This window comes from Erinaceus europaeus, chromosome 8 (genome assembly GCF_950295315.1).
Source record: "Erinaceus europaeus chromosome 8, mEriEur2.1, whole genome shotgun sequence".
Classification (NCBI taxonomy): Eukaryota; Metazoa; Chordata; class Mammalia; order Eulipotyphla; family Erinaceidae; genus Erinaceus; species Erinaceus europaeus.
The window spans coordinates 30,198,951-30,217,985 of NC_080169.1; the positions used below are offsets into that span (position 1 = coordinate 30,198,951).

General features: G+C 38.3%; 1 protein-coding gene across 1 annotated transcript in view; it reads right to left on the reverse strand.

The window, feature by feature from the left end:
* DNAH11 (dynein axonemal heavy chain 11) overlaps window positions 1-19,035 on the reverse strand; it is a 388,706-nt gene that overhangs the window by 18,424 nt on the left and 351,247 nt on the right. The window contains 3 exon segments of the mRNA XM_060196111.1: window positions 6,466-6,585; window positions 13,399-13,590; window positions 17,853-18,080. Coding sequence (XP_060052094.1) covers window positions 6,466-6,585; window positions 13,399-13,590; window positions 17,853-18,080 — 540 coding nt within the window.

Consider the following 19,035-nt stretch of genomic DNA (forward strand, 5'->3'; position numbering starts at 1 on the left):
TTTAAAGAACTACTACACTTCAGTGATCCAGGAGGTGGCGCAGTGGGTAAAGCATTGGACTCTCAAGCTTGAGATTGAGTTCAATCCCTAGCAGCACATGTACCAGAGTGATGTCTGGCTCTCTATCTCGCCTATCTTTCTCATTAATAAATAAATAAAATCCAGAGTCGGGCAGTAGTGCAGGGGGTTAAGCGTACGTGGCGTGAAGCGCAAAGGTTGGCCTAAGGATTCCAGTTTGAGCCCCTGGTTCCCAACCTGCAGAGGAGTCTCTACACAGGCAATGAAGCAGGTCTGCAGGTGTCTATCTTTCTCCCTCTCTGTCTTTTCCCTCCTCTCTACATTTCTCTCTGTCCTATCCAACAACAATGACATCAATAACAACAACAATAATAACTATAACAACAATAAAAACAAGGGCAACAAATGGGAAAATAAATAAGTAAATATAAATAAGCAAATAAAATCTTTTAAAGAAGAATTACTACTTCAAAACAAGCATTTCTTCAAAGACACAGATAACCAATCAACACATGAAAAACATCATTAGCTTTCAGGGAAATGCAAATCAAAATCACTGTGTGATATTATCTCACACCCACAGGGATGGAGAAAATAAGAACTATGGGCAGGGTTGGTAAGATAGCTTACTTAGATACTATGCTGCTTTGCCATGTGCATGACCCAGGTTTGAGCCCAACCTCCACTGTACTGAAGGGTGCTTTAGTACTATGTTTTTGTTTTTTTTTAACCTCTCTCTTTGCTCCTGCTGTTGGTCTTATACTCTCTGCCTCTCCCTCGCTCTCAAAAAAAAGTGACTGTACCATTTTATATCCCCACCAGCAATATATGAGGGTTTTATGCTTTCTACATTCTTAATAACATTATTATTTCCCATATATCGTCACTTTATTGGCTTCTCAGAGCACCAATAGAGTTTCTGTATGATTCAACAAATTTCCTTCTAAGTGTCTACCCAGGAGAAAGGGAATTTATGTCACCACTAACACTTGTACATTGATGTTTATAAAAGCATTGTTTTAAGAACCCCAAAGTCCATCAGCTGATAAAGATGTCAACAGAATGTACTCATATATAACGGGCATTATATCATTTATCTATGAAAAGGAATCATATACCATGACATAAACAAACCTTGAAGTCTTTATGTTCAGTGGAAGGACCCAGTTACAAGAGGCCACACATATTGTATCTTTCCATTTATATGAAATGTCCAGAATAGATAAACATCTATAGAGGTTGAGGCGGTGGAGGGTGAGTGACTATTAAGGGGCCTAGGGTTTCTTCTGTGAGTGATGAGTATGTTCTCATTTATAGTCATGGCAACAAAACTGTGAATACACTCAATATGTGTGGAACATCCAATTTAAATGATCAGCTGTGAATTATATATCAATAAAACTATTTCGAAAACAAACAAAACCTCCAGGGAATCAAAGTCAAGGAGCCTGAGCTTTCACATCCTGAAGAACTCATGATGGATTTAAAGTCATCTTTGCAGAAATCAGTGCCAGGCATATTGTCATACACAATTATTAGAAATAAAGAAAACTTGGAGTTGGGCTGTAGCGCAGCAGGTTAAGCGCATGAGGCACAAAGAGCAAGGACCGGCCTAAGGATCCCGGTTCAAGCCCCCGGCTCCCCACCTGCAGGGGAGTTGCTTTACAGGCGGTGAAGCAGGTCTGCAGGTGTCTGTCTTTCTCTCCCCCTCTCTGTCTTCCCCTCCTCTCTCCATTTCTCTCTGTCCTATCCAACAACGATGACAACAAGAATATCTACAACAATAAAACAACAACAAGGGCAACAAAAGGGAATAAATAAATAAATTTAAAAAAAAGAAATAAAGAAAACTGTCACCCTGCCTCTCTGTTGACTTCATTGGGCTACCAGTTCTATCTCCATTTTCCTTTCTGGTACTTAACAAAAACCTCACTCCATTGTCTCTCCAATCAGTCCTGGTTTTGTCAAGAAGCTCACAGCTCCTTGTGAATTTAAACAAGTACATTTGCACTTGACCTTTTGAGTGAAAAAAAGCAATAGCCCCAAAAGAGAGTCAGGAATTTCAACTCTTCCAGGCTGAATTACATTATCCTGGTGTGTTTAGAGTTGAAAGGCACATCAGTAATTTTCTAGATAATGCCATCATTTTACAAATAAATAAACTGAGGCACAGAGAAAATCTTGTACAAAGCTAAGCAACAGTCAATGGCAGACCTTGGACAAGAGCTGTGATGTCCTGGATCATCTAGTGTTTGTCATGTTATCCTGTGGTACTCACTACTATGTACAATATAGGCGGAGGACAGTCACCAGTTTTGGTGACCTGTACCTCGATTCTACACATAGATCAGCACTCCAACTAATGTGATGCCACAGAGAGACACAACTAATATTTCTGGAGTCTGTGAATGGAAATCCTTGCTTCCTGGCTTTGCTATTTGTCAATAGCTTGATCTCTCTGAACTGGCTTCTCTCTCTCTCTCTCTCTAACCTACCTGGCCAGATTGTAGTGAAGAGAAAAGTAATGCACATGAGCTATATAGCACTGACTGATGCCTGGCCTTAAAAATGCAGAATTTGCTAAGTTGTTTACATTGCTGTCCTCACAGTCAAGTAGAGCACAGGTAAATATGAAAAGTGTATTGTGAACATTTATACTTCATAACAAAATATTTATTTAATAATCATATATTTATAATACTGAACCAATATTTAAACCTAAAAACAAACATATGAGCTGGGTCCATAGATGATGAAACTAAGGTTGAAGTTCAGGTTCAGTGAAGTGAAGGCAAACGCTAGAAGAAGAAGTGAAGTGAAGTCTAGTATCACTGCGTAAATAAAGAAGGGAATCTGGACCCAAGTTGCTATTTTTTTTTTCCACTTCAAAAAAACCTCCTAATTGTTACTCTATATCACAGCAGTTTCTAATATATAATACTTCCCAGGTGGTCCAATACCGTATTTCCTCTAAGTAGTTTACAGTCTTACTTGTTCAGCATTGCCAAGTATATGCCTTACATAAGAATGTTTTCTAACCCTGCATAGAGGCCCTCTAGGTACACTGCCATCAGGGAAACCTCTCTCAGTGCAGTCTCATGTATCCAACAAGAAACTTATACACCTGCCTAGTGGGACCCACTTCCTTGAGAATACTCTGTCTGGTTCCTTTGATAAAGAGAGTGGGAATTTAAAACCCCATTTATGGGCTGCCTTTTATTTGCATTCCAGAGCAACCAAGGATTCTCATTTCCAAAGTTAACCAATGGGAGAAGTGGCAGAAAAATGTGTTGCAGGTGCTGAAGTGTTGGATCAAATTCCTAGTGATACAAGCAGCATGAGCAGGAAAGAACTGCATGAGAACAAAATAACTGAGATCTAGTGGCATCTGACACTAAGTCAATAAGTGTTTGCATTCCCTTTGGTGAGTGGAAAAGGTGACATTGGCCAGTAAGGAAGACTACAAATGAAGCATTTTAATCCTGAAGAATCCCATGAGTCCCCAGGGAAGGACAGGTACCTAAATTTCCAAAAGACCGAAACACTCACTAGCAATGCCCCTTGGGATTTGTCATCTATATTTATTATACAATTATTTGAATGGGAGTTCAGATTTGTGAAGGTTAATGGACTATCTGTTTTGGCAACAGTAATTCTCTCCTTACCTAAGGCCAGAGCTAGAGAGAGAACATCAGAAACTGCTCTGACCTTTCACCTCTATGATCACTGGAAGAAATCAGCCTCTGCAAAGGTCAAGTGCTCCACACTGTTTAGCTTTCCCATCTCCATGGTAACCTGCTCCTAGATCTCTTCTGAGGAGTGACTTCCAATTGTGTTAAATTGAAAGTGTCTTTCTGACCTGTGAGACTGTACTTATTAGTTTTAAGGAAACACTGGAAGACTTGGAGTCAAACAAATAATGGTCATGTGGAAGGTAAGTATTTTCTCTGCATTGTCCCCAAATTGCTTAAAGATAATTAAAAGCAGTGAAAAATTATCTGGTCCTAATTGTCTCTATTTAGGTTATAATAAGCCTAGCCTTCTAATAATACATGATATATTCTCAAATTGGATCTGAGAACAGTGATCAAAATGAGAAATGCTTTTATGAGATGAAAGTCTCAGAGAAATTATCAACAGGACAGCTGAAACTATTAAAAAATATATCAATACTTAGAAGCTATTGGTGTCTAGCTCAACAGAGAAAAGAAATGGCATGGTATAGAGTGCCCTGGCTTTCTTAAATTAACAATGACTATGAACCCGGAAACCTTTGCAGAGAGAACATGTGCATGAGAAGTGTGTGGGCACCACTTTCAGCTACTTTAATATGAAAAACAAGAACTGAATATCTTAGACAGAAAGCAGCTCTGGCCAAGCACCATGCGGGTGTCAGGTATATACACACATAGGATTGTGCAATGAGCAAAGGGTGCCTGGTCTTGTTAAATTCCATCAAAGAGGTGGAGGCTCTATCCTTTCCATTTTCCTTTCTGGTACTTTACAAAAATCTCACTCCATTATCTCTCCAAGTGGTCCTGCTTTTGACAAGGTGACCTGGGTCTTAAATCACGTTTTGCTTGAGCATACATTTCATTTACTTATGAGAGATAAAATTTGAGAACATTACAGATTTCTCTGACAGAAAATGGGGTACTGTCTACCTAACAGTGTTGTTCCAAAGACATCCTGGGTAGACCCTAACATTCCCCCAAATCACCTGGGGTTCCTGTTAAAACTCAGATTCTGGATCAGGGAAAAGAGTAGCTCCCAAATATGAGAACAGTATACAAATGTTGGTGACTGTAAACCCCTTTGATTTGATCTGGGGCCCATATTCAGCATAGGAGCCTTTGTAACCTTTGCATCCCTGTAGGTTCAAACTCGAATTGTGTGGAATTGTACCCATCTTATCCTATGGTCTTGTCAATGTTTCCATATTATAAATAAATATTAAAAAAAAATCAGATTCTGATTCTATAGGTTCAGGATCGGACCAAGATTCCTCCCTTCCCTTCCCTTCCCTTCCCTTCCCTTCCCTTCCCTTCCCTTCCCTTCCCTTCCCTTCCCTTCCCTTCCCTTCCCTTCCTCCCTTCCCTTCCCTTCCCTTCCCTTCCCTTCCCTTCCCTTCCCTTCCCTTCCCTTCCCTTCCCTTCCCTTCCCTCTCCTCCCCTCCCCTCCCCTCCCCTTCCCTCCCCTTCCCTTCCTTCCCCTCTCCTCCTTCCTTCTCTTATTCTTCCCATTAGAACACTGCTAAACTCTGTGCCTCTGATATGAAAGTCTACTGCACTATACCTGTGTGCCTGGGGGAAAGTAATTGGAGTGGCTCAGAAAGAAAGTTAAGGAAGGGCTGGGGTGTTTATATAAGTTCCTATGGGCTTAGCTTGCTCTTTCTGCCATCATGTGAGCTCTCAGGCTCTCTCTCTCTCTCTTCCCCTCCCCACCATGTGTATTCTAACATGAAAATAGTCTTAGTTTTCCTGAGTAAGGTTTAAAATTCCTGAGAATCTTGCTTTCTCCTTCATTCTTTGTTGAGTTTATGTGTGATGCCAAACCTTTAAACATATGGGTAAAAATCTTGGCCCCAATTTTTCCCAGTATACTACCAATGGTACCTGACCCAAAGTTTCTGTTTCCTCTCCTTGCTCCTCTCTGTTCTCTTCCTTTTCTTCTCTCTTCCTCTTTTCCTCTCCTTTCTCCTTTTCTTTCCTTCTTTTGCCATCAGGAGTTTTGCTGGGACTTCAAGCCAGCAGGATTCCACTGGTTCTGGCAGACTTTTTTTTTTTTTTTTAAGATGAGGAGAGAGAGCAAAAGAGAGAAGGAGAGACTGCAGCACGGATCCACCAGTCATGAAACTGCTCCTGAGCAGGTACTCCCATGTGGTGGCTGGGATTTTGAACCCAGGTTCTCATGCATGGTAAAGTGTGCATTCTAGGGTGTATGGCAGTAGTGCAGCGGGTTAAGCGCATGTGGCACAAAGCACAAGGATGGACCTAAGGATCCCGGTTCGAGCCAAGGCTCCCCACTTGCAGGGAGGTCGTTTCACAGGTGGTGAAGCAGGTCTGCAGGTGTCTATCTTTCTCTCCCCCCTCTGTCTTCCCCTCCTCTCTCCATTTTTCTCTGTCCTAACAATGGCGACATCAATAACAACAATAATAATAACTACAACAGCAAGCAACAAGGGCAACAAAAGGGGAAATTTTTTTTAATCTTAAAAAAAAAAAGTGTGCATTCTACTGGGTGAGCTATCTCCTAACCTCTAAGATTCTGCCTTTCTAATAAATTCCAATCTCTAATCTCCTTGGGAGGTAGACTAGAATCCACTCACAAAGGCCAAGTAATATTCTTTAATAACATTCAAGAATTTTCTATGTAGTGATTTTTTTAAAAAATCACACCAAAATATTCTCCTCATTAAAAAAAAAAAAGAAGGAAAAAAGGACTTACCAGAGATGGGTTCATAAATTCTTCTAAATACACCCGACATAGTTTGCGATCCCAGTCATCTGTGATATGGCCTCCATACATGATCTCACCAAACAGGTAACGGAGGTCTTCCCATGGGACCTAGGAGGTTGAAAATAATAGAAATGTTCACTTCTGGCCTTAGGGAATCTGTTATCAAAGCATTCAACTATGTTACGGGCCACAAATTAACCCCTCTAACATAATGTGCACCAAAACACCCTTCAATAGGAATTATCCAGAAATTATTTAGGCTTTTGCATAGACTTTCTTGGGAGAATTCTCTTCATTGTGCTTTAGTAAATTCAGTGAAAATCCACTAACTTCATGAGCAGATTTTTTTTTTAAAGTAGGCTTGCATAATGGTTATATAAAAAAAATTTCAGGGGCTGGGACTGGTGGCACACCTGGTTGAACACACATTACAATACACAAGGTCCCAGGTTCAAACCCCCAGTCCCCACTTGCAGGCGGAAAGCTTTGCGAGTGGTGAAGCAGTATTGTAGATGTCTCTCTCCCTATCACCCTCCCCTCTCGATTTATCGCTGTCTCTATCAAATGAATTAATAAATATGATAAACAAAATAAAAAACCAAAGACTTAAAACAATAAAAATAAAAAAGACTTTCATGCCTGAGGCTCAGACATCCTATGTTCAATCCCCAATAACACTATAAACTAGAGAGGAGCAGTGCTTTGGTCAGTCAATTAATCTAGGTATCTAGTTATCTCTCTGTATCCTCACTCATTAAAATAAGTATCTTTTTTTAAACAAAGAGATGTAACTTTGGTTTACAGGGATATATATATTAATATTTATTTATTCCCTTTTGTTGCCCTTATTATTTTATTATTGTAGTAATTATTGTTTTGTTATTGATGTTGTCATTGTTGGATAGGACAGAGAGAAATGGAGAGAGGAGGGGAAGACAGAGAGGGGGAGAGAAAGACACCTGCAGACCTGCTTCACGGTTTGTGAAGCGACTCCCCTGTAGGTGGGGAGTCAGGGGCTCGAACTGGGATCCTTACACCAGTCCTTGTGATTTGCGCCACCTACGCTTAACCCACTGTGCTACCGCCCGACTCCCAATATATGTTTTACAAATATAATTTCACATCTCTTCAAAACATGTCACCATGTCATATCCCCACAGAAATATCAATATCCCTCCACCAAAACCTATTGAGTCCTCCACCGTGCAACCCACCCATGTCATCTTTTTTGTTAATTCCTGGCTCTTCAGTCCAAATCTATAAACTTGTCTTCATTTGACTTTGCTAGTTCTCATGCTTTGTATTTTTCTAAACCACATATGAGTGAGGTAATTCAACATTCTCCTTTTATATAAAATCCCTCATTATTACTTGTAGGGCTAGTTAAATGTAGAAAAAAAAAACTTTAACTATTGCTCATCTGAAAGCACTAAGCTCTTTATCACTCCTACAAACCCAAGTAATAATTTAGTTGAATAGACTGTTCTTTGTTGGAGATCCCCCCTTTTTTCCTTTTATTAAAGTGAGTTAATATTGATTTATAAAATAAGATAACAGAAGTATAATTCTGTACGATTCCCACTACTAGAGTTCTGGATCCCCATTCCCCTCACTGGGAACTACAATAGCTTTTCCCAAGGACACAGATATGGATTGACAATTATTTCTATAATACTCTCTCTCTCTCCCTCTCTCCCTCTCTCTCTCTATATATATATATATGCCCATTTTTTCCTTTTGTCCTGCCAGATTTTAAATATGATCACAAGAGAGACTAATCCTTATACACGTTATATAGAGCACTGGTGATCTCATACATTCAGAGTATATGAAAAGAAACATGAAATTTTGGCTTCAAACCTATATTTATACAATTAATCTACCCATAAATGTGAACTCTTGTATATATTTAAATAAAGCTTGTGGTTTCTACTTCTTTCTTATCATAGAAATTGGCAGTGGACAGAAGGAGAACATGAGCATTTAAAACTGAAAGGAGCCTCGAACCAGTGGTACTATATTTCTTTTGCGTACTGAAATGAATTTGAACTAGTAATCAGTGATAATCTGATAATCAGTGACATATTTTTTCATATATCTGTTGGTCATCTGAATATCTTACTTGGTGAAGAATATGCAGTTATTGTATTCTTATTTCTCTCTGATTTCTATTATAGCTTCTTCCATACTTTCTCCAATTTTGTTGAATTTTTATTCCACTGAAATTATCGCTTGAGTGACTGGGGAGATGGCTCAGCTTGGAGAATACTGAATTTACAAGGTTGATATTCCTGGTTTGATCCGCAACACTAAATTTACTGGAGGAATGTTCTGGCTTCTCTCTCTCTCAACATTTTTTCATATGTAATGAAATAAAATACATAAACTCTCACTTGAGTGAGTATCCCCGTGAGCACTGCCTGCACTCTTGAGGAGATTTACAAAGGTCTACTGAAGTTAGGACTTTCCTCAAGTTTTTGCCTTGGTCTATCTGTGAGGGTGATTTCCTTTGTTTTCTCATCATGTCTGATGCTATGGGAGGTCATAGGCCAGCAGTTTCTGTTCTGAGTGGGTGTGGACAGTGACAGCACACACACTCTAGGGTTGAGAGGGAACAGAATCTGTGGGCTGTAGGCCAGTAAGGAAGCAATGCAGGCAGCGCCGCAACCTTATTGGCTAGCTGTGTTTGGGGAGGTGTGCAGAGCATTTGCTAATTGTAAAGTTATGATATATGTTCACTAGAAATCAGGTATGGGCTGGGGAAGACTGGCTCTGGTTTTCTGCTAGGAGTTTTAGCACTCTTGGACTTTGAATTTTTACCTAAGTCTACTGCTAGGTAGAGAAGGGTAGAACACTGCTTTCAGAATCTATCCCCCAAGATTTGTTACAACGGAGAGTGAATTTCAATATGGCACCCAGCTACCCAGTCAGCTTTCAGTAAATATTGCAGTGGTTAGTCAAGAAATTTGTCTTTCCTACATAATTCATAGCTTTCCAGTTTCTTGTCCTCCTATAGGCACAACACTGCAATAGGAGTTAGGGTGCTTAGCACAATCTGACCCCCTACTTTCTAGATAATAGTTGGTACATTGTTAGAGATCTCTCCCTGATTGCAATTGGTATACACATGCCCATGAGTTAGAGGTGGGGGGCTGGAGAGAGATTCTCCCTGAGTTCTCACCACTTTACTTTTCCCTCATATTCTGTATAAGTTTGCCTCTGCTTCATGAGTATATCTCTCTCTCTCTCTCTCCAGAGTTGTCGCTGGGTTCGGTGCCAGCACTGCGAATCCACTGCTCCTGGCAGACATTTATTATTATTATTATTATTGGATAGGACAGAGAGAGAAATTGAGAGGGGAGGGGAAGACAGAGGGGAAGAGAAAGAACCTGCTTCACCACCTGTGAAGTGACCACCCCTGCAGGTGGGAAGCCAAGGGCTCAAACCAGGACCCTTGAGCGAGTGGGTCCTTGCACTTCCTACTATGTGGGAAGCTTAACTGGGTGAGCCACAGCCTGGCCCCCTGCGTGCATATTTCTATGTAGGCTTTTCCATGTATTATAATAGCTTTGTTGCTGTGGCAGAAGGAAAGCATGTTATCTTTTCCTATGTGGATATCTTCTATATGTACATTTTAAAAGCAAATTGAATTATTGCAAGAACATGCTATGCAGGGAAAGCTTGCATATTCAAAATTAATGATCGATTTACATTAGGTGTTATGATCTGACTTAGGAAAATAAAGAAAATCCTATGTACTTTAAATTTGGAGTACATTTAGAATTCTACCACCTTCCAAAAGTCTAGGCAAACTGATCTTGCCACAGATTGATTTCATAGTTCAGTGTATGACATGGCTGACCTACAGGACTATTCTGGGGCTGTAACTAATGACTGCCATATTTTAGTCAAGAAATCACTGTATCTCCTCTTCATTTGGCTTAGCAGGGTTTGCAGTCCCTCTTTGCTACCCGTTTGCTTCCACTGGGTTTGCAAAACATGCCAGTTTGTGATGAAGCCTTTCTAGACAGGAACCTTTATATCCTTGGGGGCAGTATATTGCCTCCCAGCAGTTCAAATAAAAACTTAATTATAGCCTTCATTTGTTGCATGACGTGACAGAACAAGTAAAATGGCTTCAACTATTCCAATGTACTTGCTACAAGTATATTTGAATTTGAATAAATGAACTTCAAATATATCTTACTTTTGAGAGCTTAATATGAATGAAAAAGAGAATTGACTAAAGTGCACCATGCTCTCTTAACCACCCCATAGGCCACTTTCTAAATAGCTCAGTTAAATGGGGGGGAGGGGGAACCCTTAATTTTCTTTCTTCTGGATTACATTTAACAATACATACATATGCATATATGTGTATATACACACATATATAGGCCTGCTATATATTTTAGTATCCAGTATATATCCCCCTCAAAACTTTAATCAGTTTATGATGTGTTCTTCTCAAGAACTGATTCTTTTTCCTCCAGTCCTGATCTTAGCTGTTATTTTTACCTTCTTCCAAACGTTATTTTATTTAATTAAACTATGGGCACATATTAATTTAATCCCCAAATTTTGGTAGCATGTTTTGTAAAATGTGGGAAATTATTGGGATCAAGGAATTTGAGAAACATAAAAGTTCATGTTCATGAACTTGAAAAAATGAATCAAATTATAAGACTTAGTGAGAACTATGAGGTCTATCCTCTGGCGGGATGATCCTGCTATGCAATTTGGGGGGTGGATGAGGTGTGGACCTTATACCCTTGCAAATCACTAATAATTAAAAATAAAAAAGTTTATGTTAAAAATCCAAGGATTCAGAGGCAGAGAGAGAGTTTATCCAGTAGAGCACACACTTAACCATGTAAGAGTACTTGGATTTGAGCTCCTCGCTACCACACAGGAGCACTACACAAATCAGAAACATCACAGAGAAGCAATACTATGGTGTCTCTCCTCCTTTTCTGTATTTCACTCCCTACCTGGGAAAAAAAAGAAGAGAAAGAGAAGAAAGAAAGGAAAGAAAAGAGAAGAAAAAGATGGCCCATGGGGAACAGTTGACTCTTGCAGTTATGAAGTCCTGGTAATACATAAATAAATAAACCAATAAAAGAAGTAAAATTAAAAATAAATGTATATATCATGTTGCTCTTAGAACTCCAGTAAGAGAAGCAGCAGGACACACCACAAGACAAGTACAGGTATCAACTTCTCTCTTCCTCGCCTTCATTTCTAGCTCAACCGTGCTAAGAATTAGCAAGAACAGTAATATTCTTCCTGATTGGAAGTTAACGTAGATGAATCTCCTCCTAATGGAAAAGTTACAAAGAACTTGGATAAAAGCACTAAATGTCCATATTTTTTCTACCTAGAACTTTTACACTATTTGTGTTTGTGTGCATGTGTAACACTTTAAACAAAGCATGCTGAGGTCAACAAAAAATATTACTAGTTATAATGATCAAAATAAGCTCAAAGTGTGCATACTTAGTTTGCAGTGTCATGTATGTAAATAATTACTAAGAATAGGGATCATCAAGTAACATTATGTCATCTATTTTGGATATAATTTATTTAAAATGTGTTTCTTCAGAGAACATATGCATCTAATGGACTAAGTGTACATATTCTAAAAGTACTCAAGTTACCTTTAAACCTTTTGGAAACTTTGATATGAAAAGATAACAATGGTTACCAAAAGAGCATGAAAGCAGGGCAGTAAGGTAACTCACCTGGGAGAGTGCCTGTTTTGCTATATGCATGAGTCAGGTTTGAGCCTAGCTCCCACAACACCAGGGGGAACTTTGCTGCTGTACTGTGTTTCCCTCTATCTGCCTCTGTCTCCTTCTCTGAAAAAAAAACTGGCCCTGAGTAGTGAAGCCATGACAATGACAAAAAACAAACAAACAAACAAAGACATAATCTTTTTTTTTTTTTTTTTTTTTTTACTCTTGACCAAAGTACACTACTCATCTGGCTTCTAAGGATGCAGTGGATTGAACCTGGGACTCTGGAGCCTCAGGCATGAAAATATTTGCATAACCATCCATGCTATCTCCCTGCCAACCTTTCTAAAAGATCAGAAAGCAACTATTTAAATACAGAAAAACCAATGAGTTGTTTTAAAGATCCTTTGTAAAGAAAAAAAAAAAAATTGACCTGAGAACAATACCTTGTTTTTGGCAAATTTACCAAAATTTTGATATGCTTTATGTACTAGAAAAGTTTTGCTTATGCAGGTTAAGTCAGATAATTCTTATGATTGGCTCTTCCTCTTTTGAAATCAGTCACTGGATTTATAAACGTGTACACAAATGTTCTTGATGCATTCCTCTCCCATTTGTAAAACACATTTTAGCTATAGTATAAAATAATTAATCTACCTTTAACTTCAAATCAAGGAGAACATTACTGAGAAAGTCACAACAAGGTGGCATTCTTAATACATAATAATGACATATGCAGGAAATGCACCATTATTTATACATGTGACGTGCAGTAAATTGCTTCCATCATCAAAACTAATTGTAGTGATTATTAATGCAGTGTTATGAACTGTCAGAATTGCTGTATGTAATTACATTTGTGCAAATGCTTCATTACCTGCCTAATGAATCTGGCATATATGCACATGTAAACTACTGTTTTTGTTAACATAATGAAGGACATTTTTTTTTCCTGCACTAAGCTATTGATGGAGAGCTGGTTTGACCTATCTTATGAAGTTTGAGCATCTACTGCCGGAAAACCTTTGATCTGGCTTATTTTCACACTTGGCAGAATATGCATCTTTAGTGGCAGCTATTTCAATAATAGCTTCAAAAGAGAAATTATGGTCCATTTTGACAGTGTCCAAAACTGACAGATTCAGGACATTCCACAGAAGAGGTGGTTTTGATAACTGGCACTTACATTAGAGTTGGCTTCTAAGTAGTTGTAGAGGACACTGGCACAAATAGTGAGGTCTCCAGGATTGAAGGGATAGCTACGGTTCCAGCCCTGGGGGCCAAACTTCAGTCTCCCCGCAACACAAGCATGGAAGTAGCACAGTGAAAAGAGGATGCTCTTAAATTCCTGCTCCTTGGTGCAAGCTTCAAGTGTATCCTGGGAGGAAAAAACACATGCCTGATTATATACAGGTGTATAGTTTCCAAAGAAGGATCTGTGTTTTGAGTAATCTTGTAAGGAACTTTAAAGGAGATATAAGTCAGAGCTAACACACAGAAGAATGTCTACCTGTTCTTGAGTACATAATAAGAGACTCTTTGGCATTTGCCAGACTGCTTAAAAAATGTTTTTATTTTGCTTTATTATTTTTGATGAATGCTTCAGAGTTCACTAGAAAATGAGACAAAGTCAGGTTGACATAAAGGACATTATCCTACTTTTCTCACTTTAGGAGAATACTGGTTAATTCCAGCTTTTCATTCTTTCTGATTCCACAGTAACACAATTTATCTGGGCATATAACCATCCATCCAAAGATTTCCCCAGACTTCCATGAAGCCAAATGTGCCACATGACTGAGTTGCTGCACACATATGTATGTGTATATGTTTTTTAATGTGGTGCTGGGGCATTCCTCTAGATCTTACACCCATGACACCATCCTGGCCCAGATTTCTCATTATTTCTTGAAGAGAGAAAAGAGGGAGACAGGAAGGAGACATAGCAAGACTGGCCCAATACCCATGGAGCTTCTCTGATGTCAACTATGATGCTTCTATGTGGTGCTGGGGTCAAGCTAGGACCTCAGGCCTGGAAATCACATGACGTATTAGGTGAGCTACCTCTCAAGTACATAATGGGTTTTTTGTTTGTTTGTTTTTGTCTTGCATAAACACTGTACTATCTTTCCAATCCCCTATACTACTCTTAAATGCAAGACATAGCTATAAAATGATAAAATATACAGAATTTTTGCTTCCTTAAGAATTATGATTTAACAAGTATGCACATCAGTGAAGTTACCTAATACAACTTAGTAGTCCATCAAAAACCCAAGGTACTATATACAATAACTAAGTACATTAGTTCAATCTAGTTTCATATAACTGATTTAACTTTGTCTTCAGAACTAGAATATAATCACAAGTCAATGCCTATTAAATTAGGCTCTGATTGCATAAATGCCTTAAGAACCACCCTTTTACAACAGCCTAATGTTTGACATTTAAATTTAGTTGCATTTTTATAAATCAAGTGATGAGCAAATTATAGCCAAAAATATAAAAATAACATTGTGGATAGAGACTAAGCATCCAACTTTTTCTACTTGAACATCTTATAAAAAGTATCCTATACACTTAACTTTAAAAAATGGGTTGTTAGCTACGAAAGGAGTCAAAATAGGATTCTTTTGTAATATTTTCTTCAGGAGGTATGTGCTGTAAGTTAAAAGGGGTGTAGGCTAGCAGCATTTGACAAGAAATGGTTTTTAACATGCTGATCCCTTCCTTCCTTCCTTCCTTCCTTTCTTCCTTCCTTCCTTCCTTCCTTCCTCCCTCCCTCCCTCCCTCCCTCCCTCCCTCCATTTCTTTTATTTTTTCTCTATTTTTGCTACCAGGATCATTGCTGGGCTCAAGCATCTATGACTCCACAGCTCCCAGTGTGTGTGACTATAGACTTACACATACACATTTTTATTAGCTAGAGAGTAAGAGACATAAAGAGATAGGGAGAGAGAGGGGAAGAGAAGGAGAGAGACACACACACACATACCACAATTCCACTCCACCACTCATGAAACTGCCTCCCTGTAGGTACTTACTTAACCTTGTCTTTGGCTGGAACCCAGGTTCTGACATGTGTTCTCTACCTGGTGAGCAATCTCCTGACCACTTGGTTATTTTCTGATATTTACATAAATATTCCGGGATGCTCAGAATAATAAAGAGATCATACTAAGTGAGTCTTACTTATTATTAATACATATAAAATTTGGAAGATAAAACCTGAATTTGAGGGGAGTATTCAAAATAAAGAGAATTTGATTTGAAAAGTAAGATATGTAAAACAAAAACATAAAAATTTACTTGTCTAAGTGCTTTTCTTATCTGAGAAGGGCACTGGAGAAACAGAGCGACTGGATTCATTGACCTAGATAGACAGCATCCATCACCTTCTTTCCATATCATAGGTTGCAACAGAATTAAATGTCCAGGATGATGTACTCGGAGGGGGATAGGATGGGGGGGAGTGCCCTTAGTATTAGCATATTGTCAGAGATTTTTCTTTAAAAAGTTGAAAGACAATTGAGCTGAACCATATTTGTTTCATAAAATGCTAACTTTTCATGAAAAAAAAATTGGCCGAAGCCCCTGGTTCCCACCTGCAGAGAGGGAAAGCTTCATGAACAGTGAAATAGTGATGCAGTTGTCTCTCTCCCCCTCTATCTCTCCACTCCTTATTAATTTCTGTCTTTACCCACAATAAATACATAATATTAAAAAAAAACAATTGAGGAGCTAAATAATCTTATTTAAACACATGAAATGTCTCCTGTTTGCTATTTGCTTTGGGAAGGAGCTTGAAAATACACAGGGTAAGAAATGATGAACTGGGGCCAGGCAGTGATACAACCAGTAAAGTGTACAAGTTACCATGTGCAAGTATATATGGCTTCAAGCCCTTGGTTCCCAGGGGGGAAAACTTCACAAGCACTAGGGTAGGCTGCAAGTTTGTCTCTCTTTCTTACCCTATCTCTCTCCTTGTTTCTTTCTGTCTCCATTATAATTAAAATAAAAAAATAAAATTGTAAAAAAAAAGAAGAAAAATTAAAAGATGATAACAATCAAATCTATGCCTATCTTAGTTCATATAAAAAACGTATTTCTGGAGCTGGGAGGTGAATCAGTTAGTAGGGCATACACTTTACCACAAATGAGGACCTGGATTCAAATCCCTAGTCACTACTTGGGAGTGCCTGCAGGGGCTGGGACGAAGATTCCCAAGTGGTGGAGCAGTGGAGCAGTGCTACAGTGTCTCTCCTCTCAGTTTCTCAACAAATAGTGACCAGGAAAGGAGTTGTGCAAGTACCAAACTCTAGCAATAACCCTTGTGGCAAAAATTACTTCCTATAATTCTTTTATAATGGTTTGGGTATTGACCCAGAAGGTATAAGGAAGGTATAAGGAAAAAAAAAAAGGTATAAGGAAAAAAATGATATATAAGGGAAAAAAAGTATAAGGTATAAGGTATAAGGAAAAGGTATAAGGAAAAAAAAAGGTATAAGGAAAAAAAAAAGCATATTGGAATGCTTCATAGATGACAACATTTTCGGGAGTCCGACGGTAGCGCAGCAGGTTAAGAGCACATGGTGCAAAGCACAAGGACCTGAGTAAGGAACCTGGTTTGAGGCCCCTGGCTCCCCACCTGCAGGGGAGTCACTTCACAGGTGGTGAAGCAGGTGACTTTTTCTCCTCTCTCCATTTCTCTCTGTCCTATCCAACAAATATGACATAAATAACAACAACAATAATACTATAACAATAAAACAACAAGGGCAACAAAAGGGAATAAATAAATATTAAAAATGACATTTTCTAATAAACAGATGGATGTAAGCAAACACTATGTCATTCTTCTTTAGCTTTATTCCTCTTCCAATAAGATTAGGAAAAACTTCTAAGAAATTAGAGGAAGGAATGGGAACTCAGAGAACTAGCACTAAAGGAAACAAAAAACTTGACTAGGATACAGGTGTAAAATCTGTGTTAAGGGAGAATAACGGTAATTGAAATGCCGTTTACATATGCATAATTAATTCATTTCCATTTTATTTTAGAAAGAAACAAAGGTATATAAATAAAGCACTATACATATAATCTGTAAAGAATGACCTTAAATATACTAAATGCAAAACCAAATCTAAAATACTAAATATTATGTTACAGTTTTGCCCAGGTTATTATTGTTGTCATCATCACCAACAATTATCAACAAGAACCACTTTTCCTTTCAGTGTGGTAATAGATAGTAGTCTGCCATGCTAGTCTTCAATAAATAATCAAGTTCTTAAGGAGATTACAGTTTTCTTAGCATTAGGGTAAACTTTTTTTTTTCTTTTTCCTTTTCTTTTTTCTTTACCAGCAGTGCTGCCAGCTCTGGCTCTTGGTGGAGCAGGGGATTGAACCTGAGACTTCAAAGGCTCAGGCACAAGAGTCTCTTTGCATAACGCGATCTCTCTCACCTACTAGGGCAAACTTAACACTATTTTCCATTCACTGGAAGTCCATCAAGAGATTCATATACATATACACACTAGCATGAAGATTTTACTTTGTCTCACTCCAAGTAGAGGATGGTCCCACAGTCTTTGAGAAAACTGACTATAAAGTCAGACCAGGCTTCCTATGCTTGCTTACCTGATCAAAATTGTAGAGTGCAGCATGCAAATTGGCCAGCATTCCTGTGGGGGGCTCATTAGTGATCTTAATGGAATTTTCCAGGAGTCCTTGAGGGATGATATGCTCATTTGGAGTAGCTGCAGATTCAGCACTCATGAAAACTCTATAATCTCCGTGACTTCCTTGGCTGTGCCTCTCAAGGAGTTTCTCCAATGTTCCTAGCCACTTGACTACCAAATGGACATTCTGAAAGACAGTATGGCTTATAATTCCTTCAGAACTGAAATAAAAATTTTAAATTACAAAATAACATTTTTCTGTACATGTGTTAAAAATTCAGAGAACCAAAATTTAAATTCAACCATTATTTAAATTATTATATCAGGATGAAGAAAAATCTAAACAGAATCAAATGCTGAACTCATTAAATACACCAAACCACCACAGATTGTCTGTAATTCAAATATTCCAATACCAATACCAAATTACTTCTGAGATGAAGGTGCCCAATACCTGTCTTTTATTATAGTTCAGTTTCAGTTACTGAGACTTATCTAGGTTAGTTTAGTCAAGTATAAAAGTCATAGGTCAAATGTACATTTGATCATTTACTTCACAATTTGATGGAAACCTTCCCTACTCAAACTCCTCATTAGTATATGGATTCAAAAGGATGCAAGGGATCAAACTAAAATATAGCAAGCACTCTTTGTTTAGATGTTCTGCATATTCCTAGCAAGTTTTTTTTCTTAATACTCAGAGGTACCAGAAACAAATGCTACCATCACCACTCCTTGCCTTCCAATTCTATAATTCACAAATTTGCCCATTTAATAGCAAATGCCCACAGGGTAAAACACAGTTATAGGTGTTCAGAGAGGAGAATAAAGGTCATACTTCACATGTTCTCTAGCTTTGGAGAAGTTTTTGATATAGTGATTGAAATATCACCCCCCGAAATATGTAATTATTTCCATCAGAGAAAAAATGTTTTAAGATTATAACAGCTATAAAAATACAGAGAATGAAAGCAAACAGAATAATTTGGTATCTTGCTTTGAAACAGTTCTTATATAAAAATTAAAAAGGCCAATGTCAATTCGGCTGTTCATGTTATTAGGCTCTTTCCTGTCTTCATGAAAGCTGAATATTAGTAGGTGTTATGGATTGAACTGTATTCCCCCAACTTTAAACTTAACTC